General features: G+C 40.7%; 1 protein-coding gene, 1 non-coding gene and 1 pseudogene across 3 annotated transcripts; all 3 read left to right on the top strand.

The window, feature by feature from the left end:
• The first annotated feature begins 134 nt into the window (after window positions 1–134).
• LOC105839010 (epoxide hydrolase 4) lies at window positions 135–24,527 on the top strand. 2 transcript variants are annotated; one of them, XM_036292799.1, is made up of 7 exons: window positions 135–513; window positions 864–1,021; window positions 22,362–22,486; window positions 22,564–22,839; window positions 22,948–23,105; window positions 23,205–23,459; window positions 23,585–24,527. In XM_036292799.1, the coding sequence occupies exons 1-7, from the start codon at window positions 150–152 to the stop codon at window positions 23,764–23,766; spliced, it is 1,518 nt and encodes a 505-aa protein (XP_036148692.1). In that variant the 5' UTR covers window positions 135–149; the 3' UTR covers window positions 23,767–24,527. The 2 variants fall into 2 exon arrangements, with proteins under 2 accessions (XP_036148692.1, XP_012540452.1); XM_012684998.3 differs by lacking the exon at window positions 135–513 and adding an exon at window positions 20,144–21,000 and having other exon boundaries at window positions 575–1,021.
• LOC105838999 lies at window positions 12,598–13,536 on the top strand (annotated as a pseudogene).
• On the top strand, window positions 18,726–18,807 carry Trnal-aag. The gene has a single exon. It is a non-coding gene; the product is annotated as a tRNA-Leu (tRNA).
• Window positions 24,528–24,617: the final 90 nt, after the last annotated feature.

The following is a 24,617-nucleotide window of genomic DNA, read 5'->3' on the forward strand; positions in this document are numbered from 1 at the left end:
TCCTCGGGGTGTCGTTCTTACCGACATTGCGGACGCGGCCGGAAGCTCATAAAGGTATACACCGTCGGCTGCGATGATAATAATCATAATAATAATAACAATAATAATAATAATAATAATAATAATAATAATAATGATGACAACGCACGATGAGACGGATGCGGAACGCGGTGCAATCTCCGCCCTCAGGAACGCCCTCTAGTAAGGCTATTGGCCCGATATCCCTAGCCCGGAAAAAGGCTGCCATGGCCGGCGCGACCGGGCGAACGCGCCAATCGGAGCTCGCCCCCGGCAAAACAAAAGGCACGCAGATCGCCCGTTTCTCTCTCTCGCGCGCGCGGCCCGCGGCCTCCGTGAGGAGCGAGAGGAGCTCTCCTCGCGGGAACCGAACAAATGAATGCCGCGCGCGCGGGGCAGAGAGTCCCCAGGGGTGTCGCGCACCCGGCAAAGGAGGATCGCTCGGGAATCCGGCGACCGCGGAACGACGGCGGCGGATCTCGTCGGGCTGGCATGGTGAGAAGGGGGAGAGGGGGGGAGGGGGGGGCTCCCGAGTTTTTGATGTATTAAAACGCGGGCTCTACGTGACACCGAATGCTAAGTGGACCCTCACACCGCGCGTCGACGGCTCGAAAGTCTCCCGCGCGAGTGGCCTCTCTCGTTTTTCAACCCCCCTCCCCTTTTGCCCCTCATGTATATACAGTCATTTCTTTATTATTATTATTATCATCGTCATCGCCGTCCTCGCGCGTATGGCCGGCCGTTATTGCCACGCCGTCGCGCTCGATAAATTAGACGGCCCGCGCCTGCGATCGTGGCCGGCGATAAGATTTCGATCGCTGCTTAAACGTGCCCGTCTGTATCAGGTGGTACATCTCGTGGCCTCGCCGAGATATATCACCGGGCACCCGGGGTATCTCGTCGCTCCCGGCCAGCTGCCAAGAGGTCGCGTAAGTGTACCGCAGGCGCATGCAAATTGGCGTCGACGTCGCCTCACGGTTGCTACCGCCGCTATGAGTACGTGGTACGTATACGTTTAACAGCATGCTTATCCCGCGACTTGTAATAAAATCGATAGTTTCTCGAAGGAGCTGCATAACAAAGAGAAACTACAAGGTAACCAAGATAACCAAACTTCCTAACCTCTCTTTCTCTCTCTCTCTCTCTCTCTAATCCGAAATCTTTTTTATTATTTCCAAATGAAATATATTGAAATAATATTACGTTTGCATCACAAGTTCGCTCTAGACGGTCTATGATTTGCATCAGAATAGAATTCTATTTACGAATTTATAATAGGAAAAAAAAAACATCTGAACAATAAGTACACATATGCAAGTGTACATGTAATATGTATATATAAAATGTATTAAAATACGCACATATATAGAAACGCGTGGCGTATAAAATTAAAGGTGGACTTTTATCCTGAAATTCATGACATGAGTTATGAATCGTCTAAAGCTCGCCTTAGACGCTACGGCGCGAAAGGCAAGTAATTTTCTACTTAAGTTGCCACGCGCAAAGAGGAGCCGGACATGACGGATGTATCGGCGCGGTTAAAATACGTTTTTTTACACGGTCGATATGCGGACGGCGCATCGGGAGGCCGGAGTTTTTACCGGAACGGCGCTTTTTACCGGCGCCCACCGCGCCGATTTCTCCGTAGTCATCGCGTTTACTGTTTGTTGTTTGCCGTCTCTCGCTCATTTAGCCGATAATCGCTCTTTTCCTCGAGACCTATAATTTGCAAGCCGATTGGGGCGCCGGCGCGAGTCAATTAAGGAATAGTTTGGGCCCCGCGGACCGTAGCGTTGAAATGAAGCGACATTTGTGGAGCCCCCGTGCACGCCTCGCACTTCATTTTCGAGCGTTTCAAAAGCCCTCGTCACGTCCGGTCCGCATTCTTCCATTTTCCGATTCCGTTTCGGTGACAGTGCGAGAAAAGGGCGCCCGGGTATCGAGGCGGTAGGTATCGACCACAAAAGCCCTTGGACAAAAGATGTCTTCTGTGAACGTATCCCTTTCTTTTTGTTATTACTTCTGCACCTTCCAGGAGGAGGGGAAGGGGGTCAATCAGATCAATTTTTTACGAATAAGTAATTTGGAGTCCGTCTTCGTCTTCTAGGTTTATTCGAAGAATTGAAACGATACAAGACAGTTAAATATCTACACGTGGATGTAATAGTTTTTATTTTATTATAGTTTTCTACACCTAATTACAATTTATAAATACACTGAAAAAAAAGTAATATATTCAATAAGATATGTTATTGCGGGCTGCCAATTACAGGTATACTCAATACAATAATATATGCTATCGCAGTATCGACATTGTACTTGCATTAATATCAAATATTATTGTAATGAGTATTTTATGTAGTTGGCAGCCCGCAATCACATATGTTATTGGCTATATTACTTTTTTTTTCTGTGTATAAATTATTTCATCGTCCTATAACTGCTTCATATATGACTGCAAAAGTCATCGCTACACTGATAGAAAAATATATTTACGACTATAATTGCATAGTAAAATAATTATAGTTAGGAATATCATTTTTATAGTAATTATTATTATAATATTGGTAATAATAACTATAATTTACATTGTTGAATAACCATGAAATATGGGTCTCCAATGGACCATAAATTTATAGTTGGTTTAAACTATATTATAGTCCTCAACCATAATATTAGTTTATGCAACTTATCATATGATTGCTATAACCAAAATAAAGATTTTTATACAGTTAGTTGTACTATAAAATGATTATTAAGCATTTACCATAATATATAACTATTATTACTAATATTATTGTAATAATTACTATAAAAATGATATTCCTAACTATAATTATTTTGCTATGCAATTATAGTCATAAATATCATATATTTTTCTATCAGTGTATTATTATATAAAATTACATATTAAATGCATAACTAGTTAAGATTTTCAGAGTTAGAAGACAGTTAAATTTACAAGAACCTTAAGGTATTCGCTTTTATCCCAAAAACGTAACAGATTTATCTTTACATTTAAGGTTTCTTGTTAAGCGATAGAAATAAAAAAAAGATAAATAAATAAGCTATGTGTAAGCAAAATTATACAAACCTCTCACAGAGACGAAAAATCAGAAGATTTCATTCAATGGAAAAATTTCTGGAAACTTATCCGGATTATATAGTCCAACTAAATCGTATTTTCATAGGATTGTATTTTCTCCAATGTCAGTCTCAACGTTTGACACTCACTCAGGTATATATGGAATAAATTCCTCCAGATTATCGTCTCTCACGAAATCATTTGAGTCAAGCTTGACCTTATTTAGAAAAAAAATTTCTTCGATGAAAGATATAGATTCATGAAATATAGATCTCTTTAGTCTCCCCCCCTCTCCCCTTCATGTGCGGAATATAAATCCTACAGATGGAAATCCGCATGCAAAACAGCCGTGGCGAACGTAGTCGTCCGGCAAAACGCGGCCGGGATAAACGTGCCCGTAAGGACGCGGCGAAAATCAATTTGATAGACGAGCGTACACGTGCCGAATTACCTCTACGTGATGTCGAGCCGTTTCGCCATTTTCGCCATTACATTAACGAAGAGACGCGCCGCACCGGCTCGACTTCCCGCGCCGCCGTACCGCAATGGCTAACGGCCGTATCGCAATGCTCGCCGTTAGCGCCGAACAATGCGTGTAACATCGCGATCCCAGGCACGTCTCGATCCCACGGCTCTCTCGTATCCGGGAGGCAGGCAGGCAGCACTGCGGGGCGCCGCGTTAATTAAGGTCCCGCGCGGAAGACTGCCATTTTCCAAATTTCTACCACCCCCCCGTCCGGCGAATTAACGAATGAAAATTCGGGTGGATTCCATTGTTCCGATGGACGCAGAGTCTCGCTCAGGATTCGAAAAACGCCAGAGGCAGAGAGATCGTTAAAAATATCGTCGTAATATCAAGGAGACGAATGAGATTTGACTGAAGCAAACATTTGTCGCGGCGGGTTGGAAATCGAGGATATATCCGAATTTCCATCACCAATCGCGTTTAATCCACGCGTGATATCGATGACGCGAGAAAACGCAGTGATTTAACGGGAGGGGGGGAGAGAGGGGGAGACGGCGGGGGACGTCGGCCGTCGACTTTATCTCGCCGCTCCCAGCTGAATTATTCGTTCAATTACGCAACCTCCAATGTTCATGCTTCACCCCACCTCCCGGCTTATGTGCTCGCCCGGCTTCATTAAAAGTACGACGCGAGGTTTCGGGTACGGGTGGAAACACGCCGATTGATTTTTTTTTTCGCGCTCGATATAATCCTTGTCGGTGCGAGGCAGTAATCCGGGCCGCTGTCACCCGTCCGTGGACCCTGGAACTCCATCCGACGGATGAGACGGATTATAGCTCGTACCAAATTAACCTTTGTCTCCTCTCTCTCTCTCTCTCTCTCTCTCGCAGGACTCTCTGCCCTCCTTCCCCCCGTCCCGTCGCCCCCGCCTCCTCTCGCCCCCTCCGACTCGCGGTTGCCCCTGCGTCCCTGCCTGCCCTGTTCCTCCCCCCCCCCCCCCGGCTTTACACGAGAACTCACTCAATCCGGACGCGATAACGCGAAGTCCTGGAGAAGTCCGCGTTTGGTGACACAACACAACAGGTGTCCACAGAGTGTCCCGATACGGATCTACAGATCCTCCGGTTTTACCGTGGAACACGCCCGGTCGAGTCCATTTGCGACCGTGGATGATCCTCCCGTTTCGCCACTTCGTGTTTCACTTCGCTGTAGATCCTCTTTACGCTTCTATGAAAGGGGATTAGGTGCGAATCAGCGCGCGTGTCATAATGAATCAATTACCGTGCGGTCGGTCTTCTCGACGACGATTGCGTTCGTCGCGAAGAAAAACCGCTTTTTTTTCGGCGTTGCACGAGATATTACGTGAGATAATCCCACGCGAATTGCCTAAGGAAGACATAAGAATCTTAAATTGTCGTTTCAAACATACTTCTATATCATATTTAGCGTTGTTAGTTGAGAAAAGATCGGTTTTGCATAACCGAAAGCCACATTCGCATCCAAGTATAATCGTAAACGTAACGTGAGGTAACACAAAGTCTATCTTGCGTAGGATCACGTTATATATCGAAAGCAGGTCTTTGGCTACATCCCACATGACAAAATCGAGAGTGAATAAAAATGAAAGGAAACTATATGTCCGTCCGCTCGTTCTCCACTTACAAAATGGCGTTTCCATCGCCGAAGGGTGGTACGGGAGTGTACATTCCAACCCCTCGCGCCAACCCCTGAACGACCCGAGGGGTGGCGAGCACGTAACGTTATGTAATCGTATACATGCCTAAGATCCTGGAGGGCTGGAAGGGAATCGGGCTTTGTCGCCCGGCCATGTGTCCCTAATGCGGCTCCCGTGGGGGGTCATTTCTATTCTATTTCCCTTTCATGGGGTGTGTCGAGCGAACGACCCTCCGCGATTCCATCCCCCTTCTTTCCGCGCGCCGCCCTTATCGCTTATGGTAAACGCATCACGGAGACTCCCGTAAGGGTGCTCTCTGCAGATTGACGTAAAATCAATGAACGAAGTCAATGGGTCCCTCTCGTCCCGTTTATCCGGGGTGCGGAGAAGAGTATTATACGAGTTGTAGCATCTCGTTCAGCCGTGGATAACGCGCCTGTTAATCACGTGCAGAAGCTAACCCGAGAGTGGGCTCATAAAAGTTGCGAAACTGTTGTTCCGTTTTACCGAACGTTAAGAAGCGCGTTTACACACCCCGCTGCTACTTCCTTAATTAATTAATTTTATGTAACGGCTAACTCTATCCTCCTTCAGATCGGGACTCCGAGACAGAGAGAAAGAGAGAGAATTTAAGCTAATGATAACTGACGTGCTTTGATTCATTTGGCTCTAAACTCTCTCGGAAGTCTGGAAAGTAATTCGATAAGGAACGACAAAATTTACGCGACTGCGAGATCTAACTAAGCGCTGTCCGCGAACTTGATATTTCTCTCTTTCGACTTGTAAAAATAAGGGTGCATATATACACATAACTTTCGTCGCTACGAATTACGTTTAAAATTTAGTAAACGGATTTTTAAAAATGCAAAGAAGAAACGTGAGAAACATTGTGATAATAAGAGTTTTGTTATCTTAAGAAGCAAGTACCAATTCTAATAACCGCGTTACGAAGAAACTTGTTCGATTATTATCGGCTACGCGAGACGTAATTCGCCGCGCAATTAGCCGCAATAACGGGAAGCAATCGGTATCCAACGTTGAGCGACGCGGCAGGTAAATCGCAGGGGACTCGAGGTGCAGCATTCGCACGGCGACGAAGGCCTCCGAAGAGAAGACTCTCGCCTCAGTTCCAAATTGAATCCGTCGATTTTCGAGAGTCACGCTGGCGGACCATGGGAAAAAACCCGGACTCCATAGACTAATTTCCGCGCCCGGTTTATTTATATCTACCGTACGTGTAATCGACACTCGGCTACCGTGCGTCGTAGGTGAATACGTGGTTAAGCTCTCGCCCGGGAACCCGGGGCTCATAAAGTGGAAGAGTCATCGTCGCTAACGAGACACCGGACACTCGAGGGCCGCCATTGACGTCCTCTTTCGAGGATACCTAGTCCCCCGCGACAGATAGTATCGCCACTGTTAAGATTCTCGTTCCGAATACCCGCTATACACACACACACACATACACACACGCGCGCGCGCATATGTATGTGTATACCTCTCGCGATCGTTGCCATTAAATTGCGCGAGCCTCTTTGAAGCCCTCCACGGGATCGTCTTTGGTGTGAGCTGACGTATCGGTGAATGCCTTGACGTTCGATGTCAGCGCGATTGGGGCCTCTGAATTTATATAGCGAGAGTTATTTAGATCGCGATAATTGTGACGTCAGCTGCTGGCAGGCGTTACGATACGATTTTGTATGAATGTAGAATACGCGCCTTTCATGTGCCACCTGCGAGAGGCGCGCACAAACTTGATGTCCATTCATATTTCTATTTGGAGAAAAACATACGTTTGTAGAGTTCTGCGGGTGAGATAATAGCACGACAGCGCATTACCAAGTACAAACCGATCCCCGGGGCCCCTGGGCTTTGAAAGGCGAATATTTAGCGAAATTTAATCTCAGTCATTTGTTACACTTATGGCGTCGCGTCGATTCGGCCGTCTGATTCTTTATAGTGTTCACGTTGCGCGATAACTTTCCATAGAATCGAAAATCAGAGGTCTGGCGGCGTTGGCCGCCGCGCGAAAAACCCTCTCTCTCTCTCTCTTGCTCCTCGCGTTTGTATTACGTGAAACATTTCTAAATAATACAAGTTCGCTCTTTAGAGCGGACCTCTTCGAACGATCGCGCGGAAACGATGACGAAGACGAGCGAGCGGCGATTTCTTTTTTTCTCTCTCTCTCTCTCTCTCTTTCTCTCTCTCTTTCGAGAATCGGGCACCTCCGCTCCCGACGGAGATCGACGCTCGCGCGCGCGTTAACCGGGAGTTTTCCGCGGAAACGAAATAAAAATGACGGCGAAACGCTCTCTTCCGAACAGGTAATTCACCGGCATTTCGCTGCCTCCCCCCCTCCCCCTCCCCACTCTCGCTCACCCGCCCGTCCCATCTTTCCTCTTCTCGCCTCCGCGCGAACGGAGTAGCAACCAACGCGGGTAGCACCCTCTCGCTACCCTCCTCGGACGCCGCGTTGGCGGCAACCCCCGCGAGCTCTCAGGGGTTGAACGGCTGTCGAACGGATTGCTTTTTGTTCCGCGCCTCCGTACCCCGTCCTTTGTTTCCGCGAGTCGCCGCGCCGCGAGGAAATGACAAACAAATGAGCGCCGTTGTGTATAACGGCTGCTGGCCACCCCCGCGTCGCCATGGCGATACGACGTGACGATCGACGTTTTTAACTCGTCGTCGCCGTCGCCGTCGGAAACGCCGGCCTCTTGGCTTCGCACGGTCGACGTGCGGTGTGCGACGAGCGGAATGTACCACGAGATAAAAGTCGTTTTTATTCTCGCTAAGTGAACATGCAATTTTTACGCAGACGTTTTCGTCTCATTAATTGGAATTAGCGTCAAAGCTTCGAAGGAACAACTACATGCAACTAGTGTTCTTACATCAGGAAACATAGCGTCATTTTTACAGACTATAATTGGTTGATTCTTGAACATAGGAATACATTCTAAATAATTATTCCTTGCGATTAAACTTCTACTCTTTGAGGTTCCGATATGTAAAGCGGTGTAAAAATATCGCGAGTATATTTTCATAAAATTTGAAAGTTTTAGTTTTTATCGACGTCTCTCTTCTCTGCTTTCTACGTGCATTGTCGTAACAAACATATACAATTACAAACATATCAAATAATATAAATTAATCACGGAAAATATATTAAATCAGATATTGGCGAAATTCGTTTTGTTTCGATTAAATCCTCAAATTTTAGACTTTAAATTACACGTATTCCGCGGAACAAAAATTAAAATAAACGTGCTTGTGTTCGCTCGTGCACGAGTCGTTCTCTTTGAAAGCAGGAATTTTCGTTGTACATTAAAGCGCCGGGGGCTTTTGTATCAGAAACAAAATGGCGTCTCCACCATGCTTTTCCAAGAGAGAGGCGATAACGCGTGTATATGGCGGGGGTTGAGCCGCTCGGCCACGGGGGTCGATCGCGTGTGTGCCATTCAAAGTCGATGAAGAGGTGAGCCGTTTTCGCCGGGTGGACCTCGTAACTATCGATTGTGCTTCAAAGTCGATTGTGTCCCCATTATGTACGCAAGAGGGGGAGAAAGAAGACGCGGGGTAACGGCGAGGGACGATCGGGAGAGGGACGACTGTGCTCCGGACCCCGGTGGAACGGAGGAAGGAAGAGGGATAAGAGAAAGGGAGAGAGAAAGAGAGAGAGAGAGAGAGGGATAGGGACACCCCTAAAGTACGGACCGTCCAATTGACTCCGCCATATTGAGTTTGGTTCTATGGGCTCTCGAGCACACGGGCTCTTGGAATTGAGACACGTTATACGAAGGTCCGTCGTTCGTAGCTGGAAGGAGCTTCCAGCTTCAGTAACTTCGTTACGGGGTTTCTACGTGAGCAAAATCCAAGCGGCCTGAGAGGGTATATCACCCGGTGGCTTCCGCCTTCGGCTGCTACATAGAATCCGGCGGCGTCGATATGGCTAATTAATCGTATACCGTTACGTCCTTGGAAATATTAGCGGAAGAATTAATTACGAGAAGAGAGTGGAAAACCCTCTTGTCGTAGAAAACTGAAGGGGGAATTAATTCTAACTTGGATTGTAATAGTTGTTTCGAGGCTCGACAATACGGTACGACGTGACGTAATACAGCAATCTCAAGTACTTCAACTTGTTCATAACGCTAATTATAATAAACTGTAATTTTTAAATATGTCTCGATACACGCGCGAATTTATTGATTACATCGTACACGCGTAACAAATCGTATCTTTTTCTCACGGTATACTTTATTCTGACGCAAAAACAGGACATACTCACGGACATATACACTGAGAAAAAAAAAATTGTTAATTTAACAAAATTCTCCAACTAAATTAATATTTTGTCAATTCAAGAATTTATGCATTTAACTTTAAATGCACAAATTTAAATTCAAGTATTTATATAATTAATTGAAATATATAAATAATTGAATAGACGAAATTTAATTTAGTTGGAAAATTTAGTCAAATTAACAACATTTTTTTTCCCGGTGTATATTTAGCGTTCCCGAGCCTCCTCTCTGAGGACAGCAGGACCCTTGTAAGCCCCCGATATGTATCAAATTATCCTTATAATAGAAAATGGCGGCAACTTTACACCTACCAGGTGTCGTGCTACGGAGGCGCCGAGAAACGGTGCTCGCCATGAGAATGGCGCAGTGAATTACAATGCGTCTTCGCCGCGCACAATAATGCCACCACAATGCTCGTTTTTCGCGACAATGGGTGTTGCTTTAATGGGAGTCCGATTGCAACGGGTCCCTGCTGAAACCACCTTCACCGCACACGATTTTCCCGTGCGTGTAAACAGCAACCGCGATCTCTTTCTCTTTCCGTGTCTTCCTCGGACGGACCAACTGGACGAGAGAGAGAGAGAGAGAGAGAGAGAGAGAGAGAAAGAGAGAAAAAAATACACAGCTCGCTGCGCTTGCTTGCTACGTCAAGATTCTGAAATGCGAAACGGCCAAGTAGCAGGACTTCTTTCAAAGAATACCGCACGGTTGTTTTATTCGCTGGAAAACTCTGTGTATCGATCGGTAGGAAAACTCGAGTGAACCTCGAGAATCATGTAGTAGATGGTTAATGAAATAGATATTATTATCAGCATTTTTAAGAAACACGGAGCAAAAAAACAATTGATTTCTTGACAGGAGTAAGAGTGAATCACATGTAGTTTTGTTGTATTTGCGAGATTGCAAAGCTCGAGTTAAATTGCAGTTTCCGGCATCGACACGCGATTGTGTTTTAAAATTATCTGCTTTTTTTCGCGATGCTTTTATAATAGACCATGGAGGAATATTACTTTTAATATGTCGAAACACGTGTCCCTTCCTACGTTTTAACCTAGCGATTGATCGGCGAGATACGGCTTCTGCGTCGTTCATGTTTATTCGATTGGTATGAGAGGCGAAAAATAATAGCACACGCGGGCGAAAAATCGATCGTTAGGCTCGCTTGCCTTGCGCCAAAGCGAGCTTGCACTTTAAGGAAGTACGCCGGGTCGCAAATCAAAATGCAGTCGCTACCGGAAGGACACTCCAGCAGCTGGAGGGTCCTTTACTATTACTGTGAAGGACTTCAGTGCTTGACGAATCATTCACTAATTGCGTTCGTGACATGGCCCAGAACTAACAAACGATTCCTTCGCTTACGAATACAATAACGCTTTTTTTCACTATCGGCTCCAAAATAATTATTAAAAGAAATTTTTCGAGTCACGATTTATTTTAATATAATTACAATGTCATCGCCACCTGTTATTCTGCTTAGAAATAAATTGCCTTGCTTTTTTACATCTCATTTTTAATATGTTTATTTGAAGGATTCGTCGCTTTTTCATTTCTCTATTCCTACTTATATACTTCCAACCAACGTTTATGAATATTTATTGTTTCTAATGAACGTTTCTAACATGATTGTTTATTGCTAGTTTGTTTCTGCCGAGTCATTGTTATCTGGTATCATGAATTATTTATGTGCGTGATAGAGGAAATAATGAGAAACGTTACACAGTAAAATAGAACAGTTCAAATTATAATTAAAAAATGGAAATTATTGTAAAACAATTCAAAGTGTATTGTATGATGATAATCATAGCGAATCGTAATGCTAAACAATGCTTGTGTGATTTATATATTTTCTAATTACTTACGGACTTAAATATACAATTATTTAAATTGAATTAAAATAAAAATATAAATTCTTTAAACTATCTTAGGATGGGAGGATTTATCGTATGTAGATTCGAGTAAGCATTAGTATTATTAAAATGTTTATCAATTTAATACGTGATATTTCTATTCTAGTTCTATTTAAATTGCTTTAAATTCATAAGCGTGCACAATTTGAACGAACTAAAAAAATGTTGTTAATTTGATTAAATTTTTCAACTAAATTAAATTTTGTCTATTCAAGTATTTTAATTAACTATATAAATACTTAAATTGAAATTTGTGCATTTAAGTTAAATGCATAAATTTTTGAACTGACCAAATTTTAATTTAGTTGGAAAATTTTGTCAAATCAACAATATTTTTTTCTCAATGTATAAAACACACAACAAATATTTTTTAGCTAGGATTCACTATGACCGTTATTATCCTATCTCCATTTGAATTATGTTATTATACACATGTATAGTCTTTTATATACATATTAATTATAAATAGAATAATTTTAACAATTTACATTAAACCGACATACCTACATTCAGACATTAGACTAACAAATGAAGCTAAGAAAAGCTATCAAATTGCTTGGCATTTGTTATGTTTGCTAGTTTACCAGTATGAGTTAGTTTTCTTTCTTAGCTATAAAAAAATATACAGATATTAGGGCAAGATAACCGTGAAAAAAGTAATAAATAGGAAACCAGTGTGAAAAATTCGTAAAATGAACTTTAAACAAGTATATACGTTTACGAGAATTCTTTGAATTAATTTTCTTTTCTTGAAGTCTTTTCTTTCGATTCGAGTGCAAGCATTAAAAGCGTTTTATCTGCATGAAACGAAGAAGAGAGTTTCTTTATCAATATTTATCCGGCTGTTTATTTACTGTGATATAAATTAATCGAGATTATGTGCATAAGAGATAAATACTTTTATTTTATCTTGTAATTCTTCAGTTAAATTAAAATTATGAATTAAAAAATAAAGTTTTACTTTAAGAAACTAAAGCTAAAAGAATTTACAGTAAAAAGATTTGTAACATTAACTGTATTAATAGTACTAAAATGTTATAGAAACATATATATTTGCAAGTATACAGTAAAGCTTTTCAAAAACATTGTTTTAGTAAATAAGATCCTGTACGTTGTTCAGTGAGACGTATACTGTAAGAGCAAAAATGGCAGAACAATTTGCGGAGATAAAATTATCGGTACCGTGGGGTCACGTTGCCGCCAGAACTTATGGCTCTTCCACGAGAAAGCCGGTCTTATTATTGCACGGAATTGAAGATAACGCTGGATTGTTTACTAGATTGATAAAATATTTATTAAAAAATTATTTTATTATGTATGCGTAGATTTATCTGGTCACGGCTGGTCAACAGCCCTTTCATCTTAGATGATGATAGATTGGATAACTTACTCACACACATTACATTTTATTTTAGACGCGCTACAGTGGAAAACATGTATTTTTCTAGGACACAGTCTGAAAGCACAAATAGCTTTAGTGTACAGTATTCTCTAACCAAATAGATTTGAAAAGTTAATTTCTACTGACGGAATTTTTGCGCTTCCTAAAATATATAATTTGAAAGATATAGTGTAATATTATAAGACTGCATCTGCATTCTCAGTACGTGGTTATTATAAAAAACATCGTGAAAAATTGTTTGCTACTAAAGAAGAGGTGTTACGTTATCTTATGACTAGAAGAATTGCACCTATGAATTATGAAATATCTGCTGTTGCAACATTTGAGCGTGGAGTTACGAAAGTATGGGGGAAATATATATATATATATATATATATATATATATATATATATATAAGCAGAGGAAATACGATTAAAAAATTTTCCAGACGCTGAAAATATGCAGAAATTTGATAACGAGCTTCCAAAGATACCAATAAACCTCTTTATTCTATCTGAGAGTATTATTAATCCAAATAAAGAAAAAGATTTAATATTGGGGGTGGGGGAAATAATGAAAGTTAAAACCATATTGGAGATAATTTATTTAGACGGAAATCATAATTTTCATAAGAATGAACCTGAAAAAATCGCGCTATTTATATGTAAAATATTGCTCAATAGTAATTCTAACAAACTATAGACAGATGTGACATATATGTATATGTATATTAATTTATAATTGTCCATTTAAATTAAAATTTTTTAACAGAAAAGAAATTGATAATATATAGATATTACAAGCTTTAGTAAAATATTAGAATAGATATATATTAGCGTTTATAAATATATAATATATGAAAGTATATTATAAATGTTAATTGCCCGCAAGTTACCTGAAATGAATCACTGTAAATAATTTAACATATTTTAAATACAATCAGTATTTTATAGAGACAAGCAAATTTGTCGATATACGCAAACAGAATCGTGTAACACGTAAAGAAAAATACCGTACCGATACGATATAATTTCTTAATTTTTCTTTTCAAAAATTGTATCTAATTGCATGGACTTTTGCTAGTTATTTTAAAAATACGCGCAGCGATTATTAATTAACACGAAATGTATGTCGATTGAATAAATTTCAAACTTTTAGAAATAAACTCTCAAAAAAGATATCAACTTCAAATGTTATCGACATTTCTTTAAATCTACACAAGTATCTTATATTATAGTATCATACAAATATACAAACGACATATAAACGGAATAATTGTCTAATAGAATTTGCAGTCAATCAAAGCTGCTTTTCGGGTTCCGATAAAACTCTTCACTTTCTCTCTTTCTAGCTATTATTCTCTATTGTCCTAATGGTGGATATAATCATAAGGCTCTCCTCCAGAGTCTCATTACGAATCAAGGGCCCTTTAATGGCTCCTATGAAACTGATTGGCCATTTAACGCCGAGAACACGCCGCGACTCGCTGAGTGATTGACAGTTTTGAGAGCGAATTTTCTCGTCAATCATTTCGCTTTACGTAACATTCATTGATGAAATTTTTATATTAATGTTACGTATAAAATAATTTTATATAATATAAAGTTTTTTCGTACTCCTTTAAACCGTAATAAGTTACGTCTGAATTTTTCTTTTTTAAATCCTAAATAATTAAAAATAATCACATCATCGAAGATTCGAAATCATATAATTTCGCTAGTTTTACTTACTGCATTAATATAAAAAAAATTTACAGATATACATTATCGAATAAATTCACGAAATATTCATAGATACAATTTTTTTACATTATCGTTATCTTCTTTTTACATTATACAAGTATTTCTTGCGTGTTCTGGTAGATTTGAAAAACGAAATGATAGAAAATGTCATGTTATTAATATGACATCGTAGACGTGATACGCGCGTAAGTTTTAACAATGGCAGTCTCTCCATACTTGCATACGTACGGCCCGACACCCTTTACACGTTCCCCTTGCGGAAACGCGACGTCTCCATGGTTACAACATTGAAACCCCGCTGGGGGATGACAAAATGGAGAGGCGCAATACTCGGCCCGACAAAAGCGAAGTAGAATCGAAGAACGTCGTCGACTACGTGTACCCGTATTTGAAAGGTCGATTTCTATATACAAAGTGCTTCACGTAGTCGCACTTTGCTGATAATGCACTCGGTGATAATTAAAATCACCCTATGGCAGAAAGCAGTATAGCACTTTAACGAATCAATTCTGAAAGTCACCTTTTCCCGAGTAGATATCAATCTCTAATGGTGCCAAACAATTTTTTTGTTCAAGATCTACACAAGAGTATGTCGCACAGAAATTTTGATAATCTAGGTATATAAATAATACGTATGTAAACAGAACGATTTTTGTTAAGGTAACATCTTAACATGCCATTAATTTTGAAATATATTATTTACAATTATTTAGAGATCCCTTTGTTTCACAGCGCGACCATAATTTTTTCGGTAAGTTCCAATTCGCTCATAGTAATGTAATGTGATAAATGATATGGAAGAATGAAGACTATACAGAACCAGACTGGTGAAATACAAACGTGAACGCGTATCTCGTAGTCTATCACGATTCCAAGATACCTTCTTTTCAAGCTCGATATTTCTCCGGTTAAGCATGTAAAGCATGGGACGAGGAATATATTTCGCGACGCAATCGTATCTCGCATTGTCGTCGCGAGCCAGGTGAAGATCACACAGCGTGATTTTCACACACACACACACACACAGCGGTCTGCCGATGGTACCCGCATTGACACTATCTGTCATCGGAGACGCCTCGAATCAAGCACGAAACGCGAAATGTCACGTTCCTCGACGTCCACCCCAACCGGAACAATCCGAACGATCCTATCTAAGCGCTTCGACGATACGGTCATTCTTTGACAATTGAGAAGAGAGAGAGAAAGAGAGAAATTATCATAAAAATCTCCCCTTTCTATTTCTATCGAAAGTATACAGACATGTTGCATCGTTCGTTTTTCACGCTTCTTGATTCATAATATATGCGGCGTAAAATATCGAATTGTATTGCGTTACATGTTGTTGCTAGATTGTATCACGTAGATTGGATATATAACAGACTATAAAACTATAATAAATTTTGGCGGATAATTTTCTCCTTTATTATTCATAAAGTACTATGATAAGTCGTCCATTTCTTTCATCATTTGAAAAAGACGCTGGCGCAATAATCCGAGCTTAGATCATCAAAATACGATTAATAGCACGATTGTTATATCTATAATACGTTGTTGGAAGCGAAATACGATGAGCTGTCTGAAAGACAGCGATGAAAGTAGAGCCCCTAGGTAGCTGATAAACAGAGGGGGATCGCCGGAGAAAATAGTTGCCCGTGGTATAGGAGCGTCTAATCCCGGATGAGAGAGACGACGGCGGCGGATGTACGGCGACGACGACGACGACGACGACGACGACGAAGATGGCGAGGAGGAAGAGGAGGAGGATGGCGACGGAGGTGGAAACGGGAGGTGGCGCAGACACATCTCTCGGATTACGTCTTAACAAGCTCCACGACGTTCATTTGTCTTATCCGCTGCTGCTAATGCGACGCAGCAGCTGTTGAAATGATTAATTCGGCGCGAGGACGTTCCCGTTTCCTTTCCACTCGGCTTCGCTCGGCTTCGTCCGCTCCGACCTGATCCGTTCCGCGCGCGCCCGCGCGACTTTGTCGTCGTCGTCGTCGTCGTCGCAGACGTGTCGCGGTTAATCAGCGCATTGCGGTTAATCACCGTCGCTGCGAAATACAAAGCCTAAACGAATGGCATCTCGTTTGGCACGCGTAAACAACGATTCGGAAGGGAAAAGGGGATGGGGAAGGAGGGGAAAGGACGTAATAGTGGTTTGCATCCTAACTGGAAATGCGGCTTTGCAGTTTATAAAATCTCGACACGATAATTTACATACATTGGAAGATTGTCGATGCAAAGGTTATATTGTTACGACATTGTAACGGATGATCGATAAAGACGTCTAGTAGACCAAAATAGACGTTACCATGCCATCTTTTGACTTTACTCTCTGCTACCTGGAATAGAACGTCTTTATCGCATCAAATCTAATCCGATGATAAAGCGCTCCGTCGAGAAACGTGGGATGCTTCGGCACACGCGTGCTTTTAAGGGCGTCGAATCGATTCAATTTCAATCTAATCCTAAACGCCGCGGCATTTCGCGTGACAATCGCATAAACGTGAATTGATTTCAGGGGCGCGCGCGCGCGCGCGCGCACCGCACGATTGCGCGTAGTTGCGCACGGAAGAAACCCTACATTCGCAATCCTGTCGAAACAGAGCCAGACAGAGAGGATGCGAGCGAGCGCGCGATCTGATTGGATTAATTTTCAATTTGTGAGGGCCACCTGTCGCCGACAGCGGCGGCGTGCGGATCGTCGATCGCGCGCCCGCCGTTCGATGACTAATCCGCGAGAATGAGAGAGCCGCCCGGCCGCGACTCCTAGCCTGCGCGTTTTCCCACCCTCACCCTCGACCCTCGCGCCCGTCCTCGCTCCCGCTTCCACCGGTCGCAGCGTGAGAGAACAAAGAAGCGATGCGGCGGCGACAATTGCGCCTCATCGCGCGGATATAGAGTTACAGGCGGGCGCGCGAGCGGAGAAAATGAGCGGCGCATATTAAGCCGGTCACGGCAAAATGGCCGACGCGGCGGAAGGAAAAAAAAGAAAATGGGAACGCACTCGTCCCTCTTTCTCCCGCCGGCGAGCGGAGCGAGCGGGGCTCGCGCGTAACGAAACACTCGACGTTCCATGTGCATATACATATATATGAGGTCCACGCACACGCGCGCACACGTGTTCGCTCGCGCCCGTGGGGTTTTACGTGACGCGGGTCGAAATTCCGCCGCGCCGGCGACGCACGCGCGACGCGCGCCGATCGAAAGCCCCGCCCGGCGACAGTCTTTGTTTAATCCATGTGATATCTACGCCCACGACGGCAGTGGCGTAGTCGGAGATCCCACTGTGAGGATCTCGTGAGAGACACCTCTTTAGCGATATACACAGAAATTAAGTACATAGAGTAAAAATTCGATTGTACGATATCCTTGGCAAAGATGTGGCGTACGAAAATTCAACGAGGAAATCGTTCATCCGGCTTTGCAACTCGATCGTCGTCGTTTTACTAATATACATCATCGCGTGCATTATTGTTTAATAACGGCATTGTTTTGTCGTAAAACACGTGAAAATGAGGCGAGCAGTCTTTAAGATTGATGTTACGAAGACACGAGTTAAAAAAAACCATTAGATCTTTGTCGGAGGTATTTGCAACGTTCATTACGCTACTGCTCCTATTGTACTCGATCAACAAACCGACACGATCCTCATTCAGTTTCCAATCGTTTTTAACCATTTGTGACAAAATGAGAGGATTGGAATCGTTCGATCGTTTACAAAACTCCAAAATTATTTCTGAAACTAAATAAAAACGTTCTCTTGCGAATTTTACAATTAAAACAGATTTTCTCTGACGTTTTAAGGATACTCGACAAAGAAAAATTTGAATAACTTTACAAAATGAAGGATCTGGTTAAGAGAATAAGGCAAGCCTAATTAGTGATTCCGTTTTGTATAAAAACGATTTTCTATTTAAAAGAGAATTAATTTATTTCATTTTTCGACATGAAATTCTTGAATACGATATAATAAGACAGATACGATGTGGTTAATGTTTCAACACATAAAACTACGCCTATATACTTAATTATATATGTTTTTATTTATCTTACGCTTTAATCGGCGTAAGTTTTACATGGCAAGTTGTTATGACCTCGTATGTACCTAGGAAAATACGACTGCAGCAGAAGGTTTGAACGAATGGTAGCGTGGCCGAGCGGTCTAAGGCGCTGGTTTAAGGCACCAGTCTCTTCGGAGGCGTGGGTTCGAATCCCACCGCTGCCAATTTTTTTTTTACGCGTGTTTCGCGAAGATTTATTCTTTTGCACGCTGGGGAAAAAACTGTTCGAGTTTCTTCGAGTTTATTACAAAATCTAGTTACAGGTTTTATTACTAACAGCTTTATTATTATTCGTCGTCGATAAATCGACAATAAATAATCACGCCGTTTATCGGCATGCTGGAACCGCGTCGATAAAGCAGAGCTTATATGTATGCATATGATATATGTACATACATACATACTCGAGACATATGGATTTAAATAACGAGATTATGTGGTCTCTATTTTTTCAACGTAGTTAAACAAATCGTGTTCACATATCAGCGCGCCTATCTGTAGACGGGGAGATAAGATACGGACGTGTCGATCCGATAATTAAGATAGTCCCCCCGCGGAAGGCTTCCGCGGATTATTCAGTTTCCAAATACGATTCTTTTTGAGTGTGCGTAAAATATCGTCTCGTATTTCGAAAACAGATAAATATTGTCACGCTACCATGTGCGTCACGCCGCGAGATGGAAGGAATTAAAATGAGACAACGCATGAGTACGAGTCCACAGTTCAACAGCTGACAATCCGAAGCTTACTCACTCTTTTTACTCCGTAAAAAAGCAATCGGGAGCGAAAGGAGAAAACGAGGAAATGACTTGGAATTAAAAAATGATGAAACACAGTTTTTAAGATTTTGAGATTGTTGTATTATGTCATATATATATAAATACAGCATGAAACTAATTCGTTTTTAGTACGAATTCTGTTCAGTTGTTGAACTTTCTTATCAGCGATAAGAAATGAATAAAATGCTCGTAAAATTATTGATTCACATTCTTTTCCGCGTATACGAATGGAATATTCTAAGAAATATAATGGAAAATCTTCCGAGTGATCTTTACTCAAGAAAACAAATCATTCAACAAATATGGGAGTCAAATATAATTATGCCAATTAAAGTAAAATATGCAATATCGTACTCATCTTTATTCTTCTTGCTAGATTTAAAGTCTTAACATATTTTAAAAGTTTCTCTTTCCTTGGTTTAGAGAGCTGCATTTGCTGTAATTTAAAATTTAAGAATTCTATATTCTTTGCTCTCTCTCTCTCATCCGTATACTGCAAAATATTGAAAATTGAATTAAATATCGCGAAAGCTGAAAAGCATCATCTTTTTACGAGAAAAAAGCGATCCCAAAAAATCCCGAGGCACGTCGGCAGACAGATAAACTCGCTTTCGAATTCAGCCTTCCCATCGAGGAGATCCGATAAGTAGATACCTCGACGCCTCGTGGCCTCTGAGCTCACGACGCACAAAAAGTCCGATCAGTGATATCCTCTCCACAGTCGCAAGACAGTCTACACTGACGGACGCAATCGGACGAACCACGCGAGGCGCCAAGATACCGATCTGCGACATTTGTTGCATCACTCGGGCAAGAATCATTCATCATGTGTATAAAAATCGTCGTGTGATTCGGGATCACTGTCGAGGTAGCTTCCTTCGAGCGATCGCCAATCCGTCGCACTACACCTTGGCGTCTTCCGCGGACTCGAAGATACTGTATCTTACGATTAGAATTAGAAGCTGTATTCGGCTTCAAAACGGCGATCGTCAAAGGTCCAACAAATCAACTTATCGCATTTCGGCCGCCGAAAGATTTTGATAATCGCCCGCGTGTGCGTGTGCAAAGTACGTGCCCCGTCCCCGAGTGGGATAGGATCGGCGAGCTCTTCGGCGGAGCGTTCTACTGTGACTGGGAAGAAGGAACGTGATCTCACCGTCTCTCACACGCTGTCGTGCCTGCGTGACGACGCGCACGTGTCGGCCGCCTGCGAGCTCGCGCACGGCAACTCCTGCTTCTTGCCCCGGGTTTCTTTACGGAGTAAGTACGGAGGATCAATTTCAAGTGGCGTTGTCGAGGAGCGAGCGGGTGTCGGTAGCCGCGTAGATCCACCGAGATCATCCCCCTCGGTCGTACACGATCATGGTCGCCGCGGACGACAGGATCGTGCACGCCTCGACGCGCGAGACGATCGAGCTGCACGTCCTGGCCTTCGTCTATGGCCTGTACCTGATAGTCCGACGGTTCCTCAAATGGGTATGGGACCCCAAGAAGTTCTTCATGCTGCAGCAACGGGACCAGCCGCCGCCGTGTCTGGTCGACAACAGCCTCGGCACGCATTCCTATTTGAAAATCAAGGTGAGCGATGGATCGCGTAGCAAAGTCCAGATGAAGAACCGTCCGTACGTTTCCTATGACCCTTGACAACGTTGCTGGTGATAGCTGCCTCTTCGCGGCTCTAACGGTAGATCTGTCGTTTTTCGCTGAACTCGTTGCACAATTTATCTTTTCCTTTTCTTCTCTCTCTGAATGTAAAAAGAAAAAGTGGAAAGATAAACCGTGCAACAAGTTCAACTGTAACAAGGGGATAAGCCTATATTGTCTCCGGAAGCACATACTCGATAAAAACGTACCAGATACCTTCTAAAACATTAAACGCGAGAGCGAATAAAAGTCTTCACTTGTAGGAATTTTAAATACCTAAAATGTGTAGGTATTTATCTTGCTGGATTCTAAATGTAGTATAGTTGTTGCATAATTAAATTTTTTTATCGCACGATTATCTACCAATGTTATCTCTCGTTCTTGCGGATCGAATTAAACTATATCACGCTCAACTATTTCTAATGACGCGAACCAAAGTGTCATGTTGCGCTGTTTAAAAGACGATTGGCAGTGACATTCAATTCTCGCGTAATCATTCAAGTAAATGTAATCGATGCAAATATGTCTAAATTTCTCGTGTGACTCTTGTGATATCAAGTGCAGGCAACACTCGAGTAAAGAATAAACACGTCGTATTGATAAACGGATATTTTTAAGTCGATTATACATCTTTTTGTCTGTTTTTTTTTTCGATATAATTAATTTTGCGCTCCGATAACAAGTATCAAAACAGATTTGGAGATGTAACCAGATATATATAAACGTGTAAATAGAAGATTCTCAATTATACTTCGAGTACCAGATATTTATTAATATTATAGTACATCTTACGTAAAATTATATATATAGTATGATATATATTATAAATTATTATTTACGTCAGCGTCTGTTGAATGACAACGTAATCTAATTAAGCAGTGTGTAGCATCACCAGCAGCACAAGTTCATTGTCTGTCACTTTTTATTGAGAAATTTGAAAAATTTGATATCAAAGTTGTTTAGTCTAGAAAACAGTTGGAGAATTCCTTCCGTTAAGGGGGAATTACAAATCATAAAGGAAAAATCTAGACGTTTACATATATATACAGCCTGATGTAATTTAATTTAATTTCTTGATAAACGCGCTTCATTATTATGTTATCATAATTGCAGCATATCTATTATACTCACACTGAATCGTAAAATAAAATTGCATGAAGGAAAGTTCTTACATAAAGCTTTTTTTATTTTTAATTTAAAGAAATATAGATGAATGAATTAATATAATTAACAGATCTTAAAAAGAATCTATTTTTCTGTTTGTTTTTTTAATATGCTTGATTTTCTTTATGCAGGGTGTAAAATTCCATTATGTGGAAGCGGGAGACAAGAATAAACCACTCGTATTATTATTACATGGATTCCCGGATTGCTGGTTAACTTGGAGGAAACAGATTCCATGTCTCGCGGAACATTACAGGTGCGTTTGATAATCTATATAAAATATTTTGTAGCACACATTGGTATTCTGATAGTTATTTTTAATGCCTGTTCCAGGGTAGTGGCTATAGATTTAAAAGGATTCGGCGATAGCGATAAACCACTTAATAGACGATCTTATAAAATCGAAATTTTAATAGATGAATTGAAACAATTCATCCTGACTCTCGGTGTGAAGACATGTAGTATAATCGGTCATGACCTAGGAGGACTTCTGGGATGGTATATGGTCGCTCTACACAGAGATCTCATTTATAAATTTATAGCCATTTCGAGTCCACATCCAAATTTCTATTGGAATAGAGTATCGGGAAGTACTGCATTAGACAGAAAGTAGGTATATCTTCGAAATTGCGTTTACGAGAGCTTAGAAAAGTGTTATTTAAATATATAAAATTTAACATTTATACAATTTTAATGATAAACAATATGGCATTCTAGATGGCTACATTTCAGTCGACTACCATTTCTACCAGAAATCGATGTACTCAAGGAGGACTTATCTATTATTAATGATGTATATCAACATCTTCAAATATCTCAAGATAACATAGAGAAAAGTTATGTCGAAGCGTATAAATATGCCTTTAGTAGAAAAGGTAAATTAATCTCAATTCTTATAAAATAATGTTTGTATAATGTTAATTTTTTTCTTGTACGTTTTCCATATTAAAAAATCGAAATGATGTTTTTTGTAGAGGACTGGACAGGACCAATTAACTATTATCGCAACCTTCCATTTACAAAACTGAACATAGATAGCGGCGAACAGATTGATAACAAAACGTTGCTACTAGTTGGAAATATAGATCCTTTTGTAACGATAGAGAGCATCATTCAAAGTGCCGAACACGTAGAAGTGTCCAGGGTTAAAATCATATCAGAAGCACGGCATTTTCCGCATCAAGAAGAACCGGATGCCGTAAATAAGGCAATCATTAAATTTCTAATAGGTAAGTTTTACTCTTCATCCACTTCTTTCACATAAAATTTTCTTATAAAAGGTCTATTATTTAATAGATGATAAACTAGAATATACTGTATATTTCGAATATGTGTAATATAAAATGTTTTATAGGCACAACGTATAATTTGGCGCCTGCGAAAACACCCGCAAAGAGTCTCGTATCCTCCTGGCTAGGATCTTTAAGTAATACCGTTAAATATGGCAATCAGGTGATCGACGTTATGCATAAACGAACTAATGATATTGTGAACGTGTTGCCCAATAAAGCACTTTATTTGGGACAAACAAGTTAGATAGTGTTACGTAACATCAGCGTTATGTTATTTAGAACTTTGCACTTTGTTACAAAGAATTTAGATATTCTACCTGCGCTAACGCTGACGTATGAAACTCATAAAAGGCTGATTTGGTCCTATTTATTGCTTAATTTTGATGTAAGTATATATGGGGGTTGCAATGGGGATTTTGTGAATGACGAAATCTCATTATATAAAGATTTCTATCACATTCACTTTTATGCAAGCGATATTATGTTTCGAATTATTTTTAATATTTTTTACATATGTTCCTGATAAGATCTGTATGGGTAATATGTAATGAGTCTTTAATGAAATGAACTTTTTATTAAATCGCATATAACCGTTATTTAGGAAAAAGAACATCAATGGAGAGCAATGTAAATGCTTTTGTACAAACACTTTTCAATGTTTACTTTTTAAATCTTCAATAAAACAAATATAATTTTCATAGTTAAATAATATAGTAATATGTGTAATATAACTTATAATAATTATGTACAAAAACTTCGTCTATAACAAAATTATAACATTACTTAATATAAGAGTTTTACTAGATATTAATTGTATATCGATTAGACATTGTGCGGCAACAGATAAATAATAAAATTGTGTTGCATATTTGAATCTCAAAGAGCACAGTCGCAAAATATCTTTATAATAATTTAACATTAAGAAGCGATATTGTTGTGTGTTCAACATTTGTAAAATGATACGTTATCGTATATAAAATACAATGTATATATGTTATATAAATATAAACTTGTTATATAAAATTTGTTGTATAATACAAAACATTGGTATCATATATCGTGTAAATATACGAATAATACAAATTATGTATAAAA

This window comes from Monomorium pharaonis, chromosome 10 (genome assembly GCF_013373865.1).
Source record: "Monomorium pharaonis isolate MP-MQ-018 chromosome 10, ASM1337386v2, whole genome shotgun sequence".
Lineage (NCBI taxonomy): Eukaryota > Metazoa > Arthropoda > Insecta > Hymenoptera > Formicidae > Monomorium > Monomorium pharaonis.

Excerpts from the sequence above, each read along its gene's own strand:
- LOC105839010 (XM_036292799.1), top strand. The coding sequence starts at position 150 with ATGAGACGGATGCGGAACGCGGTGCAATCTCCGCCCTCAGGAACGCCC. Across the intron at positions 22,487-22,563 it reads TGTCTCGCGGAACATTACAG|GGTAGTGGCTATAGATTTAA; the intron begins GTGCGTTTGATA and ends TGCCTGTTCCAG. Across the intron at positions 23,106-23,204 it reads ATATGCCTTTAGTAGAAAAG|AGGACTGGACAGGACCAATT; the intron begins GTAAATTAATCT and ends TGTTTTTTGTAG.